We start from the raw sequence: 20,144 nt of genomic DNA, 5'->3' as shown, positions 1-20,144 counted from the left end.
TCGAGGGGTAGAGGTGAATGGAGAGTTAGTGTTAATGGGCAGAGTGTCAGTTGGGGAACAAAGAAGTTCCAGAGATGGCTGATGGTGATGGTTGCACAACAATGTGAGTGTACTTAATGACACATTCTGTGTACTTAAAAATGGCTAAAATGGTAACATTTATGTTATGTATCTTTAACCACAATGCAAAAAGATTACAACTTGTAAAAAAAATTTTATAACATTTACTTTGTCTTTCAAATCCCTGTATTCCTTTAATTCAGTTGTCTTTTTTTTAGTTCATCCACAATTGAACTAAAAATCACTTAATAGTTTGAAGAAATAAATTGTCGCAGGCATGGTAGGTTAAAATATGCCTCACAGTGAGTTTTAGATATGCTGGTTTTTCTTGCCTTTAGGTGAAAGTAGGCCCAAGATGATTAAGTTTTGTTTTCTTTTGGTTTGGGTTTTTTAAGCTAAGCTGAAATTAATCAGAAAGTTTAAATTATTATGGTTTTCTTAGCTCACTAAAATAATTCAAAGAAACAACCACCAGATTGAGAGTCAGACTTAAAACAAAGACCTCTATTGTTTAGCATTTTGTAATGGTGGAAAGGAATTTATTTTTATAAAGAAGGGATGGTATTCCATTGAGTTTTGTTAGATTTTGTCCCACCCTTTACAGGGATAGGCTGTGAGAAATTCATGTAAAAACCAGTGCAGGGAAACAAAGTTCAGAGCCAGGAAAAAAAAAAGTTGAGACTAATATAGTGTGTGTTTTTTTTTTTTTTAATATGGCTTCTTTGTACTCTGCTTGTTTAATTTTAAAGAGTTACAAACCCACAGGAATTGGCCTGCTACAACATCTTTCAGACTTGATTCTTTTGCTGCTTCCTGTCTTATTCTTTTTCTGAACAGAGAGTAATCTTGCCAGATCTGTGTTTTAGAAGGATACAACTGGGAGCAGCATAGAGGATGGATTGGAATGGGGAGAGAATGGAGATAGGGACATCAAGAAGGAGAGACATGCAATCCAGAAAAGGACAGAGGCACCTAGATACCTGGGTTTGGAACAAGTTCCACAATTTTCTCTGTGAACTTAAGCAAGTTATCAACCTGCCTAAGCCTCAGTTTGTCATATGAAGTTAATACCCATCTGGCAAGGTTAGTGTGAAGATTAATAATAATGCATGTAAAACTTTTTAGTACCTTGTTGGGCATATAATTGGCACTCAAGAACTAATAAGTATTACTTTCTCTTTAGATTTAGCAAGATGATTTAAGCATCCCTCTTAAGATTCCCTAAAGCTGTTCTCATTTTCTCACTGGATTGGGAGGGAAGTGATGAGAGTGTTTGGTCCAGAGGGTTCAAACTATGTTTTGTGACTCAGTGTTCTTTAACTTGTTTTTGGTCGTGACAGTTGGGGACTTGAAGAGTCGGACACACTCAAGGGTAGTTCTTTTTGAGTCTATTCAATATTCCAGTCGTCATCTGTAGCCTCATCCTCAATACATGCATGTAATGTAGTATATTTGTCATTTGTCCTCCTCACATTACTTAGACCCTACTAGTTAAACACTGACGTATATTCAGCCAACCAAATTTATTAAACACTGCCACTAAGGAAGAATATGAAAATGAATGAAACATAAAATCCCTGTCCGCAAGTAATTATGGGGACTGTGTACCCATTGTGTTCCCAGCATTTGACATGGTGGTTTATACTTAGTAATTGCTTCTGGACTGGATGGATCAATCAATATGGTAGAGTAGAAAAGAAGTGTTAATATTATTTTCCTGTGTGATGCATACTATAAACCTGGGATGGAACTAAAAATCAAACAAAAACCCTTAAGCGCGCTAGAAGAAAATGAACATTGCAGAAAGGAAAGGGGGAAGTTGAATACTTGATTATATCACTAGATTGTTGTTGGGGGAGAAAGGCTAACTGGGGAAACAAAGACAAATTCTCAGCTTAGGAAGCAGTATATGAAAAGACACGAAAATGTAAAAATACATAACATATTTGGTGTGTTGTATAGTTTGATAGAAGGAGCTAAGACTAGAATGGTAGATTGACTCCAGATTTTGTAGAACTAAATGATACAAGGAGTTTGGATTTTATTCTGTTTTCAGTCAGAAGCAATTAACTGTTTTCAGTTTTGAGGAAGGTGGGGGTTGGGATATATGATTGAATTTAAGTTTTAGAAATTAACTGTGGGGATTAGATGATCAGTGACCTTAATGGGGTCTAGAAAGGAAGACTTCTGTTGTAGCCATGTTGAAAGAATAAAATACAAGTTAGTAACATTAGGGTTGGTGAAGAAGGAATAGATTTGAGGTATGTTTTGGAACTACAATCCATTAGAGTTCCAAAGGAGAATAAGAAAAGAAGTCAAGGATTTATTTATCTATCTATCTATCTATCTATCTTGGATCTGTGGTTGTTAATAGTGTAGAGAAGCTAGGAAGAATATGCTGACATGAGGGAGTTACATAGTTTGGTTTTGAACACATGGAATTGGTTTTGAGATGACCATGGGACACATGTAGTAGAGCCCTGCGGTATATACCCATAATACCCTTTACATACCTCTATTATGACAAGCACTATACTATAATTACTTGTTTACTAGTCTCCTTTCTGTATCATTGTAAGACTGTCAAAAATAAGCAGTAAGTTTTATTCCTCACCATAACAGTATACACAGTGCCTGGCACATATCAGACACTGGATACTGAATTGGAAAAAAGGAAAACATAAATACCCACATGGAATTCAAGAGAAAAGATAAGGCTAGAGTATTATTAGCATGCAATAGAAAGCTATAACTGTGTTAGCTAATGAGATAGGGAAAAGAGGGACAAAAATGAAATTTTTTAAATAAGCAGAAGAAAAAGAACCTAAATGAGGCCTAGAAAAAGATAGAGGTAGAAAATGGAAGCAAAAAGATAAGAGTTTCAGAATAAGGAAATGGGTGGCATTTTCATTTACTTCAGCTGGTAGGAGTAAGATGAGGACTGAAAGGATTCTTTGAGTTTTGCAAATTGTGCTATTGTTGCTTTTTAAAAGAAGAGATTCAGTGAAGATTGGTGAGAAGAAAGGGTCAGATTTTTGGAAGGGGCTGTTCAGTGAGAGTAGGGAGTCCCGTTGAAGTGGTAGTGGTAGAGACAGTTAATACTACTCCTTTAAGAAGAATGTCTCAGGAAAACCAAGGAAATAAAGGTGAACCAAGCTCTGGACTAGTGTCTGGGCATTAGCACATTTTGCCTCTAGCATGTCAAGTTCAATTAAGAGTATCACCCATGCCTCTTTTATTAAGCTAGGTGGGTCATGTACAGGGAGGTGGTTTTTGTCTCTGCTAGCTGCACATTAGCAAATCCATGCCACTGCAAGTTCCCTATTTCTGTTACTGCTCAGAATGATGTTAGTAGCTAGAAACAATATAAGTATCTGATAGTACTCTGTCCCCCCCCCAAAAAAGTTCAAGTTTTTAAAAGGTAAAATTCGATTATCTAGGAGCCTACTGCTATTGAAGGACTGTCAAAAGAGTTTTTGTCTTGGCCAGTTCATTCCATTTCACTCTCCATTAGCTGGATGTAGAGTATTGAAGAGGAGATGGAGAATGAATGTGACTCTAGTCAACGTATTGAGACGCATTTTATGTTATATTCTTTGCAGTATAAAATTGTCACTTATGGCACAGAGCAGTCAATTTGGGCAAAAAGTTTATAAAGAGTTTTGATGTCATAAGACTAATTTTCAATAAAAATCTAATGAACTTGTATATGTCTATAAGAATATTAATAAAAGCAATGAAAGAGTAGATGTAATGAAAACAAAGCGTAATTGAACTTTTGGATGTGATGCAGGAGGCTGCATAAATGAACAAAATTTGATCTATCATGTCAAGTGGCTTGACTTTATTAAAAGAGATGTAGAGAAGGAAATATCCCTGAATGTGCACTCATCAACGTGACCCTGTTGGTAATTAGATGTAACAAGGGTCTAGGCTCATCACTTCCTTGAAAGAGACAAGCTGTGAGTGCCTACTAAACACTGGAGTGTTCATATGTACATTATCTTATTTAAAATGAGATAATAGTCCTTATTTTATCTTACAGAATTACTAGGATGATAAAATGAAATAAAGAATGTATGCATTTTATTCCTGTCTATTATACGTAGATAAGGCAGTTGTATTGGAAGTATTCTTTTGCATTTATTTAGATATAAACAAATTGCAATGTCAAATGAGTCTGTTATCTATTTGCCTCAATGTTTCCTAATTTGGATTACTTAAATCAGTTAATATCTGTTAATTCGAATTGGAAGTTAGTTTTTGAAAAGCTGTAATTATTGGGTGCTTATAATTTTCTATATGTATTGTTAAATGCTTTATAGATATAGTCCTTGGTAATTTTTACAATAGGTCTTTTAGATAGTGTAACATTTTCTGTTACGGAAACTGAGGGTCAGCTCATACTATTAGTAAGTAGTAGAACCAGTACTCTAACTTGGATTTTTCTTAACTCCTCATTGTGTGCTTCACCATCACACATATGACTGCTGTTCTTATTGTCAATTTATAAAAGGTGGTCTTACCTTTTCATTGGGTGGCTCTTGCTCTTTTCCATCTTTATTTGCCATTTACCCTACTTTAATAAATAGTTGAGCACCTACTATGTGCCAGGTATTGTTCCAGGTGCTTGGGGTATAGCAGTTAATCAAATACAAAAATTCCTGCCCTCATGAAGCTTAGGTTCTAGTTTACATGATACTTAAAAACAAATTACTAAAATGTAAAAGTGTGTCAAGTGGTTATAGGTGCTGTGGAGAAAGGTAGAAAGGTGGATGGCAATGGGGGTGGAATTTTGTACTTTATTGTCCATGGGAATTAGAATTACAGCGTGAAGGATGAAGAATTAGAGTAGGGGACTTTTTGTGGTAACTGACGTTAAGTAGGGATTAAAAACAAAATTAGTCCTTAAAGTCTTGAGACAGAGGTCGTGAGTCTCTAGAATATTGCCGAAAGTACACCAGGTTCTGAGGTACCTCTTCATTGTGGAGGCCAGATAAGGGGTTGTCTTATCCAGAGCTTGTGGATCCCTGGGCTCCCTCTTCGCTTCTGTCCACAGAGGCCAGAGAAAATGAGTCTTGTGTGATTTTTCCTGTATTACTTAGTGTTCTGATAAACCTCATTCTTGCCGAGTGATTCAGTTATTTTCAGTTGCCAAAACAAACAATAAAGTATCTTATAAAGTGTATTTTCCTATCACCTTCTCAAGGAAAATAGGTGGAACTTTGAGCCTGCCAAATCTTCTCAATTCCGTAGTGTAAATACCAAAGTATTTTTGAGTGCAGAGTGTCATGCAAAGTTAGTGTCTCTGAGATCATAGCTTTAGAACATTTTCCCAGGTCCTTTGCTGTCCTACTGTTAATCACGTTTTTAAAGCTGGACAAAAGATTTAATTGATTAAGCATGAAAACCTCTCGTAAAGTACAAGTTCTAAAATAGATAAAGACTTCTTCACCCAATACTGAGTGTTTTAGGACAAGGCATAAATTTGTAGCATTAGAAAACCATCATAATCTAAAGGGAAGAACACAGCCTTTGGAGTCATAAATAACTGGGTTTAATTTTTGGCTTTGCCTCTAACCACATTATGTTCATTATGTTACACCATCTCTTTAAACCTTTATTTCCTCATCTGTGAAATATAGATGTGATGATTAAATTAAGGAGGCACTTACCATAAAATTATTAAAACAACATAATAGATACTGTAAAAAAGTCAAATGTAAATGCTGTGGGAACAGATTGAAGGGAAGCAGTTCATTTGACTGTGAGGTAAGAATGGGCAAGTGGACTGAGAAGACTACTAAGAGAAAGAGATTTAAATCATTAATGATGAGTTGGGGTTGATCAAGTACAGAAGCAAGGAAACCACACCAGAAAGAAGATCCTATGAAGGCAAATACCTAGAGGTATTAAAGTATATATCCTTTGCAGAAGTCTAAGTTAGCCCCTCTCCCAATGTGTTCCCAAAGTTTTCTTTACCCTGAATCTGTACCTGTTAGCCTGTACAATTTGCCTCTGTTCTCTACTAAGCCATAAACTCTTTTTGGACAAGTATCTAATTTATTTTGTTTATCATAGCTTGCGCGTTTTACACTAGGCACTCAATATAAGTATTCATTGAATGAATTAATTTAAACATTTTTCTTTTAATTTTTCAAAAGTACATTTTGAAGTGTTTGAATGCCACTTTATGAATTTAGATTTGGTCCTATAAAATGGAAACCTGTAATAGCCTCTAAACAGGGCAATTAATTTAAATAAAAAGCAACAGAAGACTGTCCAGGGTTCTAGCCTTAGCTGTGCCATTGACTAAATGACCGTACTTCTCCTCTTGAGATTGCTATTTTATTGTTTAACAGTGCTGATGATTTCTAAGTTTTTTTCCCAACTATACTACACAGAAATTGTGTGGTTCCTGCTGCCAGGTGTTATATATATTGGCCTTTGAGCGGAAAATAATGCTTGACACATGATATATGTTCCGTAAATATATATTCAATTAAAAATCCAAAGCATAAGTCAGGACTTCTCAATTGGAGAAATTAAACAGATTTTTAGAACCTTACCTCTTTGAGGTAAAAGATGAACATAGAGCTGTAGCTACTTTTGTTAACTGTTTGAAACACGGAGTATAATGTATCGTTCTGTTGATGTTTTGACAACCAAATGAAACGTTGCAGCAAAGGATGCAGAACTAGGTTTTCAAATGATAGATGAGGTTGAGTTTTATTCCAGGAGTCAATAAATAATTGAAAGACTTTTCATAAGTGACACATCTTTATCCTTTTTGCTGAGAATTTTTGGCATGAAACTTTTATTGGGTGATGTTCATATCGAGTTGATTCTAAGAAACTGTGGTGTGGGAAAATTGAGTTTTTAATAGGCTTCTGGTTTCTTACTATGTGAAGTATTTCCCAGCTCTAGAATTTATGCTTGCATTTATCTGTCTTGAATTTATCTCTGTTGGGTGTTAATGTGAAATTTTGTTTGTTAAAACTATGTTAGTATTTTAAATTTAAGCACCAATAATGCTAGGAAAAGCTTAGTTATTGTGCTTTCATAGTAACTAAGTGTGTTCAATTTCATTTATGTGTACAGCTTTAAAAATTAAAGGGTAGAAAACAGAAGTTTAGTACTTCATTATTTTTGGAGGCTAAGACAAGAGTTGCAACATATGCCAAAGAACTCACTATGGATAGGTAGTGTTATTCTGAAGGGAATATGTTTTATTTATTTTTTTGACATCTGAAATATCTTGGTCGTGAATAGCATGAAATTCCCTTATTATCTGGAATAAAAAGCCTAAACTGAAAGTAGTGACAGTCTTAGGAAAATTATTTGGAAGTATTTTTTTTTTTTTTAATTTTTCCGTGTATGTTTTGTGAGAATTAGAGCATAATTGAATATCTGGCATTCTATGTGAGTATCTTTATGGTTTTTGTTTTTCAGGCATTTTAAAAATATTTAATCATTCATGAGTTGAGCCTCATTCTTGAGTTATGGATGACAAAGCTTCTGTTGGAAAAATCAGTGTCTCCTCAGACTCAGTATCTACTCTTAACAGTGAAGATTTTGTCTTGGTTTCCAGGCAAGGAGATGAGACACCATCTACAAATAATGGAAGTGATGACGAGAAAACAGGACTCAAGGTAAGAGTCCATAACCTAAGTTCGTTTTGCTTAGTTTTGCTAAACCCATTGCAAAACTTGGCCTTAAAAGGAAAGAGATATGCGGGGAAAGTGAGAACATGGATATGATATATTGTTTTCTGTAATGTTAAAGAGTTTTGTATATACTTATTGAGAAATTTGTATTTGATCTTTGATTAGCTTTTCCTAAATCTTCCAGTACCCCTAAGTGTCAAAACTTGTGGTTATAGTATAAACATTTGTCATTTTAGTATTTTTTTCACTTTTCCACTGAATTAAAGATGCTTATTTCTTTTGGTCCTGGTGTATGTAACATAAGGGCACTGGCAGGTCAGCAATGCTATTTATAAACATAAGTTAGGCTTATTGAAACAGAGCTTTGAATACCTGGCCATTGACCACTTCTTTTTATCTTCTCTCAGCCAAATAAACAACTGTTAACTTCTTTTCCCATATTTTGTTACTGTGCTCTTTACGGATATAAATAAAAACAGATTATCAAAGTTGTAATTTAAAATATAAGTAATTTTAAAAATATTTCAGTTCCTGTTTACATGTGTTCATTCAACAAATGTTTGTTAAGTAATGACAATGTGCCAAGTACTGTTTTAGGTACTGGGGTACAGTGGTGAACAACACATGGCAAAGCCCCTGCCCTCTTAGTTTTAATTCTACTGGGAAAACAGACTCTAAGCAAATAAGAAAATAAGTATGTCAAGTAAATTTCGTTGCTGTGAAGAAAAGGCAGGACACGTGGATAAATAGTGAATGACATTGTGATTGTTCCTTGACCTTTAAAAAATTTTGTCAAAAGTTTGAAAACTCTTATTCTCACTCATAAGTGTACAGAGGAATAAATAAAAAACAGTAAAACTGGCTGGGTACTGTGGGTCACGCCTGTAATCCCAGCACTTTGGGAGGCCAAGGCAAAAGGATTGCTTAAGGCCAAGAGACTGAGACTAGCCAGGGCAACATAGTGAGCCCCCATCTCTACAAAAAATTTTTTTAAAATAGCTGGGCCTGGTGGTGGGCATCTGTAATCCTAGCTCCTTGGGAGGTTCAGGCAGGAGGATCACTTGATCCCAGGAGTTTGAGGTTTCAGTGAACTCTGATCATGCCACTACACTCCAGCCTGGGTGACACTATCTCAAGGTGAAAAAAACACAGTAAAAATAAAAAAGTAAATAAATAGTGAATGACAGGTGCTGTTTTAGAGAAGGTCTTGAGATGACATTTGAGGTAAGAGCCAAATGAAATGAGGAAGAAAGCCATGGAGAAATCTGGGGAAAGAGCATTTAGGAGGGAACAGTAAATACAAAGAGCCTGAGGAGCTTAACCCTTGTTAGGGCAGATATTTAAGAAGAGTGAAGAAAGTAAAAAGTAGTAAGGGATGAGATCAAGTGATGGGCAGGAGCTGGATCTTATACTTTGTGGAGCTAACCAGGAAACTTGGACCTTGAAAAAAAAAAAAAAAAAAGGAATGTTTGGAGAAGTTTGAGTGGGAACATGATCTAATTTACATTAAGAGCTCACTGCCTGAGAGGGACTTCCAGGCCGAGAACATGTCCTACTCCCAAGCAAAACTGGTGACAATTATTAAAACATTTAAGGTCTCTGGAAGTGTTCTGAAGGAAATATAGCAAATGAAGAAACATTTATTCAAGGAAATTTACTAAAATTTGGTAAGAGCAGCAAGAATCTGTTATTTGTACCAAGACCCACTCCTTCCTTCCCCTATCCCAACTGAGTGAGATGATAACTCTACTCCAGATTGGCACAGTCAAGTCAAGAAGACAAGACTCCCTCTCCCCCAGCTCCGAGTCTGGGCTATTGTCTGGGAGGGGAGAAGAACATAGCATTTCTCATCCTGCCTCCAGCTGCCTGTTGCTGGCTAAATGTGACTAAGAGGTAGGGGTTTCCCTTTTTCTGCCCACCCCCTGTTCTTGGGACAGAGGCTGTACTTTGGGCACAGCAACTAAAGCTGTAGTGTCACTCGATGAGAAGTGTGCCATTGTCCCCCTTCCGGGTCCAAAGCCGTGGCTCAGAGATTTTGCCTGTGGGGAAAAGCTGGCCATAAAACATAGCTCTGATCTCATCACAAAGGCATGGACTTCATTTACAACAAAGTGTAAAGAAGTTTAAGCCTTAAATTACTATCAGAAACAGTGGAGGTTGTGGTGAAAGGTAATTAGGTGATTGGTAGATTAATTGGACAGTTAAGCTTAGCTATAGACCTCCTAGTTTGCCTGAGGAAACCATGGAAAGACAGAAGTTGGGAAGAGACCATCAAGGATCAAAACAAATCTCAACCATTGACCTCTGGAACTTTCCCTTTAGAAAACCCCAGATTTGATTGCTTTAGTCTGTGGAGCAGTTTATAGTCCAGTGCATTGTTGAAATTAGTAGAGGAATCAGCCAACAGTTAGTGGCACTTAACAGCTGGGGATAGTCAGAGAAAAAGGGAGTCAGAGAACACCCTGCCAAAACCATTCTCATCACAGGATAACTGGGCAATTCCAAGTCTGAGCCCCCTGAGGAGCAACATCAGAGGCTTAACACTGGAATTTACTAAAATAACCTAGCTAGTCACTCAATAAACAAACTAAACATTAGCACAAGTTTTGAAGTGGGGAGACCAGTACCCAGAATTTGTACAACACATTATCTAAAATATCTAGTTTCTAACCAAAAATTGTGAGACATACAGGAAACCAAAAAAAAAAAAAAAAAAATGACCCATATACCCCACCCCCCGAAAAAGCAGGCAGCAGATACTGCTGTTGAGAGTGACCAGTTGGATTTGACACAGAATACCTTCAAAGTAGCTGTTATGAATATGTTTAACAAACTAAAAGAAATCATGCTTAAAGAAACAAGGGAAAATGTGATGACAATGTCACATCAAATAGAGAATAATAAGGAGATAGAAATTATTTTGAAAAACAAATGGAAATTCTGGAATTGCAAAGCATAATAACTAAAAGAAAAAACTCATGAGAGGGGCACAACTGTTCACTTCAACTGGCCAAAGAATTAATGAACTTGACAATAGATCAGTAGAAATTACCCAAAGAACATAAAAAAGAATGGAGAAAAATAAACAGAGCCTTAGAGAAATATAGAACACTATTAAGTGCACCAATATGCTCGTAATAGCATCAGAAGAAGAAGAGATAGAGAAATGACCAGAAAAAATATTCGAAGTAATAATGACTGAAAACATTTATTGAAAAACAATAATCTACATACCCAGGAAGTGTAAACTCCAAATAGAATAAATGAAGAGAGACCCGCAAAGAGACATATCTGGTAAAAAATGCTAAAAGCCAAAAACAAGGAAAAAATCTTGGGGAACAGCAAGAGATAAATGTCTTATTACTTACAAGCAAACCCCAGTAAGATTATGGCTAAGTTCTCAGCAAAAACAATGCAGGCAAGAAGCCGGTGGGATAACATTCAAAGTGTTCAAAGAAAAAAAAAACCAGTCAGCCAGCAATCCTATGTTCAGCAAAGCTATTCAAAACTGAAAGTGAAATAAAAACGTTCTGAGATATATAAAAACTGTGAGATAATTTGTTGCTAGCAGACCCACCTTACAAGAAATATTAATACTAAGGGAAGTTCTTCAGGCTTAAACTAAGTGACTCCAAACAATGATTTTTTTATTTGCCAATAACAGGAAAAAAGAGATAGGAACAGAGATGTATTTGGGCTAAGGAAATGACTCCACATGGTAACCCAAATTCTTAAGAACAAATGAAGAGAACCAGAATTAATAAATAAAGAGGTTAATATAACAAAAGCTATAAATATATATTTGCTTGCTTTTCTCAACTTCCTTAAATGTGCTTATAAAATTACACAAAGCAATAATTGTAACAATGTATTGTTGGACTTATAACATTTATAGATGTAATATGTATAACAATACCACAAAAGGGGAAAAGAAAATAGAGCCGTATATGAGTAATATTTCCATATCTCAATGGAATTAAGTTAGTATAAATCAGAAGCTGATTTGATAAATTAAGATGTACCTTGTAAGTTCCTAGAGCAAGGATATAAATAAAAATATATACATATGAAAAAAATCATTAAAAAATGTAAATGCGATATTAGAAAACATTTATTAAGTGCAAAAGAAAACGGTATAATAGGAATAGAGGAACAAAAAAGATAGGAGACACATAAAAAACAAGCAGTAAAATGGCAGACCTAAATACAATTATATCAATAATAACATCAGTCGTGAATAAATTAAGCAATGTAATCAAAAGGGCAGATACTGTCAGACTGGATTAAAAAACATCCAACTATATGTTATCTACAGGAGACATTTTAGATTTAAACATACAAATAGATTTAAAATAAAAGCATAGAAAAAGACATACTATGCAAAGAGCAGTCACAAAGCTGGAGTGGCTATTTTGATATTAGACAAAATAAACTTTAAAACAAAAAATGTTACTAGAAATAAAAAGGGACATTTTGCTTATTTATTTTTAAGACACAGGATCGTGCTCTGTCACCCAGGCTAGAGTGCAATGATGTGATCATAGCTCACTGCTGCCTTGAATTCCTGGACTCAATGAATCCTCCAGCTTTAGCCTCCCAAGTAGCTAGGACTACAGGCATGCGCCACCATTCCTGGCTGTTTTTTCTGTTTTTGTAAAGACGAGGTCTCGCTGTGTTGCCCAGGCTGGTCTTGAGCTCCTGACTCTAGTGATTCTCCTACCTTGGCCTCCCAAAGTGCTGGGATTACAGGCATGAGCCACAGTGCTTGACCTAAAAAGGGACATTTTGTATTCTTACAAGGGTCAATCCGTCCTGAAGATCTAACAATTGTGTACCTAATAACAGCACCAAATTGCAAGAAGCAAACACTGATGGAAATGAAGAGAGAAATAGACAATTCAACAATAATTGTTGAAGATTACTATACTCAGCTTTCCATAGTGGAAGGAAAACATAGGCAAATCAATAAGGAGACAGAAGTCTTGAACAACACTGTTGACCAACTAGACTTAATGTATGTCTGTAGAACGCTGTGCCCAACAATAGAAGAATATGCATTCTTCTCAAGTGCACTCAAAGTATTAATCCAACCACAAGGGAATGAAACTAGAAATGAGTAACAGAAGTAAAATAGAAAATTCAGAAATGTGGGGAAAATTAAACAACATACTCCTAAATAACAAGCAAAAGAAGAAACGAAAAAGGAAATTAGAAAATACTTTGAGATGAATGAAAATGAGGACACAATATACTGAACCTTAATGGATTCAGCTCAAACAGTTCTTATGGGGAAACTTATAGCTGTAAGTGCCTATCTTAAGAAGAAGAAAGATCCAAAATCAATATCCTAACCCTCCACCTTAAGACATTGGTAAAAGAAGGGCACACTAAACCTAAAACAATCAGAAGAAAGGAAATAAAAGATAAGAACAGAAATTAGTGAAATGTAGAATAGAAAAGCAATAGAGAAAATCAATGAAACCAAAACCTTATTCTTTGAAAAGATCAATGAAATTGACTAACATTTAAGTAGCTTGACCAAGATAAAAAGAAGACACTTGTTATAACCAGAAGTGAAAGAGTAGACATTACTACTGACTTTGCATAAATAAAAAGAATTATAAAGGAATACTACAAATAGTTGCATGCTGTTAAGTTAGGTAACTCAGATGAAGTGGACACATTTCTAGAAAGATATTTACAAAACTGATAAAATAGTCTGAATAGACCTATAACAAAGAGATTGAATTGGTAATTAAAAAAGTATCCCAAATAAAAGCCCAGGCCTAGAAGGCTTCACTGCTAAATTCTACCAGATATTTAAATAGGAATTACTGTTCATTCTGCACAAACTCTCCCTAAATGTAGAATAGTAGAAAATACTCTTTAACTTATTCTATGAGAATAGTATTACCCCAATACCAAAATCAGACAAAGACATGACAGGGAAAGTACACACCAATATCTTTTATGAAAATGGATATAAAAATCTTTAACAAAATACTAGCAAGTGAATTCAGTTGGTATATAAATAGAAAAAGGATTACATATGATGACTAAGTGGGCTTTATCCCAGGAATGTAAAGTTGGTTTAACTTCTGAAATTTATTAATGTAATGTATCATATCAGTAGCATAAAAAACAAAAACCACATGATCATATCAATAGATGAAGAAAAAGCATCTGACAAAATTCAACACCTTTTTGTGAACAAATGAAACAAAAAAATTCAAACCAGGAATAGAGTGAAACTTCTCCACTTGATAAACGGCATTTACAAAAAACCCACAGGTAAAATCATGTTTGATGACAAGGATGTCTGCATTCACCACCTCCGTAGAACATTGTACTGGTGGTGATAGCCAGGGCAGTTAGGATAAAAAATAAATGAAAGGCATCCTGATTGGAAAGAAGGAAGTAAAAAGTAATTCTATTTGCAAATGACATGATCTTATATATGGAAAATCCTAAGGAATCCACTAAAGCTATTAGAACTAGTAAGTTCAGCAAGATTGCAAGATATAAGATTGATATACAAAAAAATCAATTGTATTTCATGCAATGAACATAATACAGTGAATCAATGAATATCATAAAATAATAAAACAAATTCTATTTATGGTAGCATCAAAAAGAATAAAGTACTTGGTAATTAATTTAACCAAAAAGTACAGTTTTTACTTTGAAAATTGCAAAGCATTGTTGAAAGAAATTAAGGAAGATCTAAATGAAAAGACATCCCATGTTCATGGATGAAAAGACTTAATATTGTTAAGACGGCAGTACTTCCCAAATTGATCTACACATTCATTGCAGTCCTTATCAGTATCTCAGGTAACACCTTGAAGTTGACAAGCTGATTCTAAAATTCTTAGGAAGTTGCAAAGGAACCCTGAATAGCTGACATAATCTTAAAAATGAAAAGCAAAGTTAGACAAGTCACACTTTCTGATTTCAAAACTTACTACAAAGTTGTGGTAATCAAAACAATATGTTAATGAGAACAGTATTTTTTTCAACAAATGATGCTGGGGCAACTGGATAGCCACATGCAAAAGGATGAAGCTGGCCTCTTACCTCACACCATTTATAAAAATTGACTCAAAATGGATCAAAGACCTAAATGTAAGAGTGAAAACTATATTTAAGTCTTAGAGGAAAACTCTGATTTGACAGCAGATTTTTACATATCACATTAAAAGCACAAGCAACAAAGAAAAAAACAGATAATTGGACTACATAAACATTAAAAGAATTTGTAAAATATCTTATAAGACAGCAGTCCTTAACCTTTTTGGCACCAGGGACTGGTTTCATGGAAGACAATTTTTCCACAGACCAGGGGCGGGGGAAGGCGGAGCTCAGGTGGTGATGCCAGCAATGGGGAACGGCTATAAATACAGATGAAGCCTCGCTCACTTGCCCACTGCTCACCTCCTGCTGTGCGGCTTGGTTCCTAACAGGCCACCAGTACCAGTCTTTGGCCCATGGGTTGGGGACCACAGTAATAAGGTACTTGTATCTAGGATATATAAAGAACTAAACCAAAATGTTCATCAGCTGCTGAATGGATAAACAAAATGTAGATATAGTGGATTCAGCCATAAAAAGGAATGAAATACTGATATATGCTACAACATAGCTAAACCTTGAGAATATCATGGTAAGTGACATGCCAGTCACAAAAGACCACAAATTATATAATTTCATTGCTATGAAATATTCAGAATAAGCAAATCTTTAGACAAAAAAAATAGATTAGTGGTTGCCTAGGGCCGGGAGGTGTTGGGAATAGAGAGGTATGATACCTAAGATTGTATGGTGCTGCTTTTTGAAGTGATGAAAATGTTTTAAAATTGACTTTGATAGTGGTTGCGCGTATTTGCAAATATACTAAAACCATTGAATATATTCTTTAAATGAGTGAATTGTATGGTCTTATGAATAATATCTCAATAAATCTTTTAAAGAATTGCTACCTGGAGAATTGGCGGTAAAGGGGAAAGAGTGGTAGCAAGGAGAGCAAGGGTAAATGTGCTCTGATTCAGGATGTTTTGAAGGTAGGACTCACTGGTATTACTATGGGTAAATTAGATACAGGGTATCAGACAAAGAGAAAAGTAGACATTCCTAGATTTTGACTTAGGCTGTTTAGGTAATTGGTAGTAGTGCCATTTGTTGAGATGGGAAAGAAAAAGGGAAGACCAGGATTGGGGCAGGGGAATATACTAAATTTGAGATGACTATTCGATGTCTATTTGGAGATGTCAGATAGTTAGTTGGATATATGAGACTAATGCTTGGGAAAAGTGGCTGGCATCAACAGTATTTGCATGTTATTTAAAGCTATAGGATTTGGTGAGATTGCCTGTAGTGTGAGGTAGATACTGAAGAGATGAGTGGTAAGAGTTGGTTCTTGGAGTACTCCAATATTTAAAGATTGAGATGAAGAGAAACCAGCAGAGAAGAGTGAAAAGAAATAACTAGTGAGATACAAGGAAAATTAGGAGAGTAGAAAGCCTTGGAAGACAAGTGAAGAAAGTGTTTCAAGAAAGCAGGAGTAATCAGGTATGTCTGACTCTGCTAAGAGGTTGATTTAGATGGTGACTGAAAAATGACATGATAGAGGCCTTGGGGACCCTCCAGAGAGTGTTCTTGTTTTTTGTGGGGGAGAGATTGGAGGCATTAGCAGGATTAGTGTGGATTGGGTAGTAAATGGGAGGTGAGAAGGAAGTGGCAATAAATATAGACAACTCTTTCAAGAACTTTTGCTATAAAAGGAGGGCAGAGAAATTGAGTGGTAGTTGCAGGGGGATATGGATTCCAGTGAGTGGTTTTAGGACATGTATGAATTTATAGGAATTATTCAGTAAAGAGGATACATTACTAGTACAAAAGAAGAATAAAATTTTTGATTAGGGAAAAGGACTTCCTGTGTATAATTGTAAGAGTTAGCTTAGGAATAGTTTCTGTGCTAGGAAGTAAGATAGTGTACAGATACAAATAAATTAGCCTTCTCTCCTTTTGGATTTCTCCCATTTGAAAATTTTTTGTAAACTTTTGAAGTAACTCTTTGACTTATTCTTCTTGTTTCTAATTTGGTGAACCATTTATGGTACACGGTAAAGTCTCTTGAGGGGTCCCCTAGAGTACTTCTTTCTTGGTTTATCTTGTTTACCAGAAAGAGATACTTCTAGAGTCACGCACCAAATAATGACATTTCAATCAATGAAGAACTACATATACAATGGTGGTCCCATAAGATTATAATACCATACTTTTACTATACCTTTTCTATGTTTAGATATGTTTAAATACACAAATACTTACCATTGTGTCACAGGTGCTTACAGTATTTAGCGCAGTAACATGCTGTACAGGTTTGTAGCTTAAGAACAATAGGCTATACCATATAGCCCACGTGTATAGTAAGCTATACATTGGGGATTATGTAAATATGATGTTCACACAGTGATGAAATCACCTACTGACACTTTTCTCAGAATGTATCACCATGGTTAAGCGATGCATGACTGTATTTTGTAGACAAGGAAATTGAGGAACATGTTCTCCCAGTTTAAAATGTTACCTCTGTATATTTCTGTGTAATTTCAGTACATCTATTCATTATATAGGGTTATTATATATAGAACTGTTAAGTAATAAGATTATTGTTAAATTTGTAGATCTGTCATCAAGAAAGGTGTAATAGTATTACTGATGTCTTGCTCAGTGGTGCTCACTCTTTTTGAAACCTTGTTTGTTTTCTCAGCTTCTAGTAGAGGGACCAACAAAATGATTTTAAAAAGAAACAAAAGATTTGTAGAGCATCTTGTGTGCCATTTCAGTGTGATATAACATGGAATTTAATAAATTCAAAGAATTTCAGGGGATTTCCTTTATTTTTGTGTTGGTGCTAAAATTTATGCTTGGAACATACACATAAAAGTAGAACCATGAGCCAGGTGCAATAGCTTGTGCCTGTAGTCCCAGCTACTTGGGAGGCTGAGGCAGGAGGATGAATTGAGGCACGAAATTTGAGGCTGCAGTGCTCAGTGATCACACCTGTGAATAGTCACTACATTCCAGCGTGGAAAACATAGCAAGACCCCATCCCTAAAAACAAACAAACTGAAGTAGAACCAGGCATTGGGTTTATTTTATTTTGTTTTTTAATTTGGCATATTATGGGGGTACAAATGTTTAGGTTACATATATTGCCCTTGCCCCACCTGAGTCAGAGCTTCAAGCATGTCCGTCCCCCAGACGGTGCGCACCATACCCGTTAGGTGTGTATATACCCATCCCCATGCATTGGGTTTAGAAAACACGTTTTAAACGTCTATCACTCTTCCACTCCACAAGTTCCAATTGAGTGTTTTATTGAACGTTTATTTGATAGCTAGTAATCTACCACAGGATAAGAGCTCCAATTTTGGAAATATGATGACCTAGACAGTCTAAAAATGTCCCAATATAAAGTAATTAGGAAAGCTGGATGAAATATAACACAAACCCTTTCAATTGCTTAGCTGTATTCATAAGAAAAGTAATGCAAATCTTTAAGGAACAAAAACAGAACTGAAAGTTGGAACTATACTTATGAGCTGACATTGGGGCTACAGGGGAATTTGCTGTTTTTTATAACCATGGTGCTTTGAATTTGATAGCCAAATTGAACAAGAGATAAGGCCTTGGGTTTGAGAGAAAGTAGCGTTGGAACTAAGATCTCCTCATAAAGCATCCTCAGGGGCTATATCCTAACTGAAAGACTTGGGGGGAGGTGGAATCTGCCTATAGTTACAGGAAGAAAATAAGGAAGCTTGTATTTCATAGCTTGGACACTGCTTTAGAGGGGAGTCTTATTGAGAATTTGTGCCCATAGCCTACCTTCATGTATGGGGTTTAAATTTACACTATCTGCATATTCCTTGGCTAGTATTATAACTCTTGGGGCACCTTATAGAAGCAATTGCAAAACTGCTCTGGAGGAACATACTCATCACCAAGGAGGCTCTGTGGAATTCCCACAGATAACCCTGAAAAAGAAGAGCACACAATCCAAAATTTGCAAATATATACAAAGGACAGTTCACTATGTGCAAGTCAGCAAACCCCAGCAGGATTGAATCCCACGGGAACTCAGGCGTTAGAATTATTAGGTATAACCTTTAAGGTAAATTTGATTAAAATAATTAAAGACTTAAAAGTTTGAAAATATTAGAAAACAAAATTATCAAAAAAATAAAAGATTAAGAAAATTAAAAATAGAATTTGTACAGTGAAATTTAGAGCTAGTGAAGTTAAAAGTACAGCAGATGTGTCAAACAGTAAATTACACATGGCTGAAGAGAGAATCAAATACCTGGAAAACGAGTCTGAGGAAATTGTCCAGAAGATAGCATTGAAAGATAATAGAATATGAAAGACCAGTCAAGAGACATGAAAATTAAGATGAGAAGTACCAACATATATCTAAGTGTTCCATAAGATGAAAATGGGGGAGAAAGAAATTCTTGTGGAGATAATAGTTGAATATTTTCCAGAAGTGATAAAAGACATAAATCCTCAGCTTCAGAGAACATAGTGAGTCCCATGCGGGATGGTAATGAAACTGAGGAACATCACAGCCAGAGAGAAGACATTAAAAGGCTGACTGAGAATGGGGGATGAAATTGATGTAATGCTTGTCCTCGGGATGCTTATAGCTTAGGGTAGATGACAGTTTTAAAAACTCTTGTTGCAGTTTCTACTAGTCCTTGTAACAAATTACCTCAAGACTCAGTAGTTTAAAACAATTTATTATGATTTTGTGGATTAACTGGGTGGTTTTTGGTGATCTTGCTTGGGCTCATGGAACTTCATTCATCTGGTGGGTTGGATCAAGACTGGGCTTGACTGGGATGGGTAGGCCTCCCTCTTCATGTAGTCTTTTGTCTTAGGCTTTTTCACAGCGTGGTGGTCTTAGGGTAGGAGTAGCATCTGTAAGTCCTCTAAAGGCTGAGGCTTAGAAATTGTACCATGTTCTATTGTTCAAAGCAAGTCACAAGGCCAGTCTAGATTTAAGGGTTTGGGTAAATATACCTCTTGATGGAGGAGCTGTGGAGATTTTGTGGCCATATTTAATTTTCGACATTAATGTAGTTAAAAGGATGCTATAATAAAGGGGAACAAAGGGTGCTAAGGAACAGAGGATGGAAACCTAACTCAGTTTGGGGGAAGAGTCAGGGAAGGCTTCTTGGAGTGGGTTATGCTTTAGGTAAGCCCTTTAAAGAAAAGTGTTATGTGGTGGTTTAGTTACAGAAAACACAGGTATTTTACTTAAAATATTTTGACAACTCATATCAAAATCTGAGAACTTTTCATAAAATCAGAACATGTTGTGTTTTCTCCATCCTACTGACGACTATAAGTTCC

The 20,144-nt window shown here is 35.7% G+C and overlaps 1 protein-coding gene across 1 annotated transcript in view; it reads left to right on the top strand.

Annotated features, from left to right (window-relative positions):
- RABGAP1 (RAB GTPase activating protein 1) overlaps positions 1–20,144 on the top strand; it is a 144,240-nt gene that overhangs the window by 5,968 nt on the left and 118,128 nt on the right. The window contains exon 2 of the mRNA XM_012664376.1: positions 7,513–7,712. Within this exon, the coding sequence (XP_012519830.1) occupies positions 7,563–7,712 (150 nt within the window). The 5' untranslated portion in view covers positions 7,513–7,562. The remainder of the gene's footprint in view (positions 1–7,512; positions 7,713–20,144) is intronic.

Source organism: Propithecus coquereli, unplaced genomic scaffold, assembly GCF_000956105.1.
Source record: "Propithecus coquereli isolate 6110/MARCELLA unplaced genomic scaffold, Pcoq_1.0 Scaffold89, whole genome shotgun sequence".
Taxonomy (NCBI): Eukaryota; Metazoa; Chordata; class Mammalia; order Primates; family Indriidae; genus Propithecus; species Propithecus coquereli.
This window is presented reverse-complemented; position numbering and strand designations above follow the sequence as displayed.